At 31.7% G+C, this 6,894-nt stretch overlaps 1 protein-coding gene across 1 annotated transcript; it reads right to left on the bottom strand.

Moving 5' to 3' along the window:
* Positions 1 to 1,654: 1,654 nt before the first annotated feature.
* On the bottom strand, positions 1,655 to 6,436 carry LOC131954131 (glutathione S-transferase kappa 1-like). Its single transcript, XM_059317661.1, has 9 exons — positions 6,326 to 6,436; positions 4,954 to 5,053; positions 4,179 to 4,260; positions 3,728 to 3,828; positions 3,198 to 3,323; positions 2,879 to 2,914; positions 2,531 to 2,644; positions 2,151 to 2,244; positions 1,655 to 1,961 (listed from the first exon to the last, which is right to left on the bottom strand). The coding sequence occupies exons 2-9, from the start codon at positions 5,017 to 5,019 to the stop codon at positions 1,915 to 1,917; spliced, it is 666 nt and encodes a 221-aa protein (XP_059173644.1). The 5' UTR covers positions 5,020 to 5,053; positions 6,326 to 6,436; the 3' UTR covers positions 1,655 to 1,914.
* Between the last annotated feature and the right edge of the window lie 458 nt (positions 6,437 to 6,894).

Genomic DNA, 6,894 nt, shown 5'->3' with positions numbered 1-6,894 from the left:
ACATTTCTAATAATAATAATAATAATAATAGAGAATTTAAATAAATAAATAAAAATTATGCTTGCAGAGGAGTAGGGTGTAGAAGTGGCGTCGCTTGGTCGAGCATCACCTTATACCCTTGTCAACCCCCCCCCCCCCTTTTTTTTTTCTTCTCTGTCAATTTTGCAATTGGTGTAATTCCCCTTCCCCCAATAAAAGCTTTAAAGTGTTCTGAGTTAGTTCTACTAGGTTGTTAATACAGCTGGGTGTTGCATTGTTTTCTCTATAGGGTTCATCCATAAATGACGTCACGCTTTTTACCTCCCCCCTCCCCTCAGTCACACAAAGCCAGACCCCCCCCCCCTAAAATGACGTCACATCTCAACCTACAACCCCCCTCAAAATTGCAGTTGCATTTTTTTAAAACATCGATATTTTTCCAAAATCTTGTCTAAACTATTACAATTTATTAAAACAGTTTTTTTAAAACGCGAAATAACGTCTAAAATTAGTTTTCTAACATTGCTTTTTTATAATGCAAAAATGTGACGTAGCAACATCTGACCCCCCCCCCCCCCCACCTCGTCACAAAATTACGGACCCCCCTCCCCCCTACGAGTGTGACGTCATTTATGGATGACCCCATAGTTTGAATGTTTACGTCATAGTGTCCACCCTACTACCTTGTTGTCATTAAGTAGGCCTAATTAAAATATTTTAACTCTAATTAAACATTCATTGAACTGGCAAAAGACATTTATTCCATATATATTTTGCATTTAAAAAATCTGTGATGGTGTGTTGGCTGTTGTTAAAATCTTCGATGGTATGTTGGCTGTTCTGTTAAAATCTACGATGGTACGTTGGCTGTTCTGTTAAAATCTACGATGGTATGTTGGCTGTTCTAAAATCTTCGATGGTATGTTGGCTGTTCTGTTAAAATTTACGATGGTATGTTGGCTGTTCTGTTAAAATCTACGATGGTATGTTGGCTGTTCTGTTAAAATCTGTCAACACTAGTCAACACACCATCGCAGATTTTAACAGAACAGCCTAGGTCAAAGTTTGCATGTAATTTCTAAGTGATTATCCATGCCAATTTTTTTATGAAGCACATACGAGGATGTATTTTGTGCATGTTCATTGATTTGATTGTTGGATGGACGGGTGGAGGGTGGTGACACAAGATAAACATTTAAAATACGTTTGTGCAAGTTGGCGCATTAATATACCTAGTAACTACTCGCTATAGCAATACTTTTTAACTATTATTCCTATTAAAAAGGTATTGGGCAGGTAGAAGTAATTTAGTCACATCGTGCAATCCCATCTGGCAAGAGTGGCCTAGGTATGGGATTCAAACAAAAGACCTATATGATTCAGCCTTTCAACAAGAGGTACCTTAATAAGATTTACATGCTGTTTACAGTTTTTGAAAAAATCAAATCTACTGAAAGATATGCATCAAAACAGTTGAATTTTTAAAATTTTGGATTTTGGTACAATCACATTTAAAATGCATCAATGGTTACCACAGGCACTTACAGCTTTTATTTACATTTTCTAATAAAAAATAAAACAAATTAATTTGTCACTATTTATTTAATTATTACAATAAGTTTTAAAATAATTAAATGTTACATCTCTTAAATAAATGTATAATTTTTATCAAATGTACAATTTTTATCAAATGTACAATTTCTATCACACAAATAGATCTACTTATTCTCCAAACAATAATGGAATATAAAATAGATCTACATACTATTTATCTTTTCTTAACGCTAGATATCATGCACTTAACAACAAATATCATTTATTTATTTTTGGGCCAATATGTAATAATACATTATAAAAATATACAACTTTTGTAAGTTTATTTTCCTACAGGTTTATCAAGCCTACTTTAGTCGTTTTTCTACAGCAGTACAAATATTAAAGCTTGTTTGATGTTGCTGGACATGGACCTTCCCATTTTTCACCTGGTCAAAAAAAAGGAAATTATTTTTTTCTGTAATGACAAATAAGTATTGGAAAAAAAAACAGAGTAGGGCGTTACTTTAACATTTCATGAAGCAAATGTGTATTAATGTTAAAGAAATAAACAGAGAGTTTATCACTGTAAAGTGAAAACAGTGATTTCTAACATGTAAAGTAACTGCATGCATTACCTAATAAATCAGCAAGTATAGGGAATCTGTCACTTCCAAACACCCATTCTTTTTGGCCATTTACTTCTGTGGTAATAACTGGAGCACCAAATGCCTGTAGAGAATCAAACTGATGTTAGCAAAAGATTGCACATACACAAGTAATAATGAGACATTTTTTTTTGTCATAGGCTGAGTTTAATAAAGTGGGGCCCTACATTTAAAAAGTAATATAAATAAGTCTAGATTGTACACAATGCAGACATATGACATGTTGATATAGACTTTGGATTAACCTAATTTACTTAAGCTAATTAATTTAAGAATATTGAGAGTGTGCAACTGAGAAATAGTGGGTAAAATACTTCTATTATACTTATACATTAAGAAGTTGAACTTGCCCCTAAATCTAAAGCTTCCTGTGTGGTCTGTTTTAATCTTTGTTTAACTTTTTCATCCGTAGCAAGTTTTAAAACTGCTGCAATGTTCTCTTCTGTCATTCCTGCTTTTTTTTGCTGTCTTGATGGGAAATAAAAGATTCAAATATTCAAGTGGCCATTTGGAAGGAAAAGATTTTCATTTCACAGAAGCAGACTATATTTTCAGAATGTTAAAAACTTAATTTATAATTTTACTTTCAGGTTTAATTCCACCGTTTAGAAAACAAGGTTAAATAATGTTGAACAAAATATAAAAAATGGACCTTATTTTATACTTGTATGTTTTGAAGTGTAAAGATATTCACTTACCAATGCTAAATTACTGGGTTCTGTTACATCTTCATCCTATTGTTTCAAAGATATATTAAAACAAATACATTTAAGTTGATGCAAGTCTTTGAAAAAAGACACATTTATTATCAACATGTAGCCAACTTTTTATTTAATAAGAAAGTAGGTCTATATACATTTCTCTTTATATTTGAGGACCAGGCTAGATGTAGTGAAATGTGAAATGAAGTTAACCTCTTATAATGAAATATCTTTAAAAAAATTTATCTTGTAATAATGCACTCAAAATATAACTGAACAATACCCACGATGCACTAAAAACATAACTGTACAATACCCTATTCCAGTTCCTCATCCACAGCTCTCTAGAGATTTTCTCAAGCATTTCAGGATGGGTCATGTCAATAGCTGTAAGAAATCTTTGTGTTGGGAGGGTTCCTTTGGCTAGCATCTTCTCATGGACCTTATTTTATCACCATCATCAGATTAGTTAGTCCAAATGCTCAGAAAGAAATAAAATTTCATAAAGCTGAGAATTTTATTAAATTTACTCAAAATAATTTTTTTTATCCGCTTAAGTGACAAATAATGATTTAAAAAACCACAAAATTGTAAGTATGTTTTTTTACAGAAGGATTTATTTTTATTCAGCAAATGTGGGCAGTGGATTTGGCTGTTTTAGATTCATCTTAGCGTTTGATTGTATTTGTAAAACTATTAATGTAGCTCTGCTGATGAAAACCAATTTTGTTCAAATAATTATGAGCCCATCACACCTGATTAGCCCAAATTGAGTTGTCAACATTACAAACATATACTGTGCTAACATTTTGTGAAATGATAACTATTTAATGAAAAGATGATGACCTTAGGGAGCTTTAAAGGCACGTCAAAATACTTTCCAAGCTGCTGAATATCCTTGTACATGTAAACACCCTTGTTCAATACAGCAAATGGTGGTTTGTTTCCTTAAATGTAGCAGTAGAAAAACATGCTAGTGTAAAAATCTTCTTTTTTATTAGATTCTTTGTTTCACAGTCAATTTACAAAAACACTTAGTGTATTAAAATTAAAATACTGCTTTTAAATTAGAAAATAGAAAAAAAACTTTTATGTTTCGGGTGGTTTGTAGACCATTGTGACAAGTTTGATAGAATTTTAATTAATATTAACAGAATAAAAGAAAGTTTTTTTTAACGTTATAATGCTTAACCCATGCTTTTTTACTACGATTTGATTTATTTTAACGAAAGCTATCACTCAATGATATGTAACTGATAACAAAAGAAAGATCTCAGTGCTTGTAAAGTAATGATACCTGATTCCTTCATGACACCACCTAGGAAGAAAGGGCGTAGTTTAACTGCCATGTTCCATCGATTCTGGTACCTGAACAGCACCTAAAATATAAGTCATGAATTTAGTTGATTTGATAATGACTGAATAGACTGGTAGCTGAGAAAGGCTACACAGTGAACGATGGGTAGCTGAGAGTGGTGACACAATGTCGATGTTGGGTTGCTAAAAGTGGTGACACAAGGTTGATGTTGGGTAGCTGAGAGTGGTGACACAATGTTGATGTTGGGTAGCTGAGAGTGGTGACACAATGTTGATGTTGGGTAGCTGAGAGTGGTGACACAATGTTGATGTTGGGTAGCTAAAAGTGGTGACACAATGTTGATGTTGGGTAGCTGGGGGTGACACAATGTTGATGTTGGGTTGCAGAGAGTGGTGACACAATGTTAGTGTTGAGTAGCTGAAAGTGGTGACACAATGTTAATGTTGGGTAGCTGAGAGTGGTGACACAATGTTAGTGTTGAGTAGCAGAAAGTGGTGACACAATGTTAATGTTGGGTAGCTGAGTGGTGACACAATGTTACTGATGAGTAGCCGATAATGGTGACACGATGTCAATGTTGGGTAGCTGAGAGTGGTGACTAACAGTCGATTCCTAATTTATATTGCATCTGTTGAGTTGTTAGGATGTAACAAGTACTAAAGCATGGAGTAGTTTGATGTTGATATTTCAATAAAAAGTAAATTATTTAATCTAAATTGTGAACAGCTTGAACTTGCATTTAAAAAATAGTTACCTCAAAAGCAAACCATGAGTAAGGGGAGATAACATCATAAAAGAATTCCACTTTCTTCTTTGACATTTTCCCCTTTAATTGGTCATATCTTTGAAAAATGCTGCATTAAATAAAAATGTAGATGTTTAAAAATTATTTTAAAAGATAGAATATTTTTAAAAAGAAATAGACATTTATACCATTATTATGAAGCATTATTATTATTTATATACTATTAATAAGAATGGTAGCGCTGTCGACCACAAACATTAAAGTCTTGAGTTCGGATCTTGGGCTCGAGTCTGTAAGACATTCCAGAGTCCACCCAGTTTTGAAGCATACCTCAAGTTAGGGAAAATACTGCAGCTGGGAATAGTGCTGACCACACTGACCAACTTCATATGCAGAGGTCACTGAAACAGTTGAACTCTACTTCACTAGCCCCAAGGACCATAAGGTTCAAAGGGTACTTTACTTACTTTACTATTATTACACATGTAGACCTATTAAATAATTAATATATGCCTATATGAGTAAAGTATCAAATTTAAAAAATTAAGACGATAAATAAAATTATGTATGGTGTCTAAATTATTGAACTTTTATAAGACTTACAATGTAGGCCCACATTTTATAAAATAAAATTAGGTTAATTAGGCTTAGGTTATTAAAATAACTGAAATTTAAAAAAAAATTCAATTGTAAAATACTAGACTAAAGCCATTTTAAAGGCACCAGCTACTGGCATTAAAGTATGAACCCAAATGGCTAAGCTTAGAACAATTTGTTTTGTAAGAATATTTTAAAGTATTTAACTTAAGAAGGCATACATTTCTTACAAGACTAACTGAAGTTTTAAAATAAATAATCCTAATTTAATTTCTTGTCAAATTTATTATTATTTTAAAACTTTAGGCCTAATAATTTCTAGAGTCTACACATCATATACATAACTTCCATAAATTAATTATTAATTAATATATGCATGCTATTTAATACTTAGGGCCTATAGTTTTGGTTAATTTTGATAAGCCTTAAATGCCTTATGTTGATATTATTAGATCTATCTAGATCTATATTCTATAGTTTAGTCTATAAGCTATATAATATATAGGCTACATTATATACTAATGACTAATACTCTAGCTTTTATTACCTAGGCTACAACAATAAAAGTAAAAGGCAGTAGCCTAAATAATTTACTGAGTAAAAACAAAATTGATTTCAAAAGCTGAAATCAAACTTTAGGCGACCGATCTTTAAAATTTAAATGAATGACAGTTTGATAATCATTCATATTCATAATGAATAATGTTAGGCCTATTTTATTTTACACTAGAATTTAGAATGTGACTAGAATCTTGATTTACTGATATATTATAAGTTATTTTACATTTTGACTCAGGTTTTAGTTTTAGATATCTACTGCTACTAGACTATATTTATATTTAATATAGATCTTCTATAGGATAGGCCCTCCTAGTCATAAGATCTAGATCTAGATCTATTTTAATTCAATTTTTTTAACGAGTTACAAGGTCTTAGTAACAAAATAATCTGAGCATTGTCGCCCTTGGACTGTTTGGGGGAAAAGATAATCGATAAACTAACTTTAAAAACTCGATAAACAGATTGTATAGTTTAGTCCTAACAACAGTAGTGTTTGTGCAGACAGGTAAGTTTGCAGAAGTTTAGCTGTGCATTATGTTTGCCCTGATTTATGTTATTTAGAGTGAGAGTGTGTTAAATATGAAAGGAAACATGGTAATCTATCGTTTTAGCGTAATCAATTCGGCTGCAATAGTAATGTGCGGGAGAGGTAGCTGATGAATATATTTGTTTAAATAAGTTTATTTAAGTCAAATTTTACAAAATATCACAGATAATTGATTTAAAATAACAAACAGTGACCAAAACAATTTAAATAACATGAAACTAACTTTAAACTAGGTGTTTGAGATA

The sequence above is a fragment of the Physella acuta genome, unplaced genomic scaffold (assembly GCF_028476545.2).
Source record: "Physella acuta isolate Inbredline_101_S28 unplaced genomic scaffold, ASM2847654v3 ptg000975l, whole genome shotgun sequence".
In the NCBI taxonomy this organism is placed as follows: domain Eukaryota; kingdom Metazoa; phylum Mollusca; class Gastropoda; family Physidae; genus Physella; species Physella acuta.
This window is presented reverse-complemented; position numbering and strand designations above follow the sequence as displayed.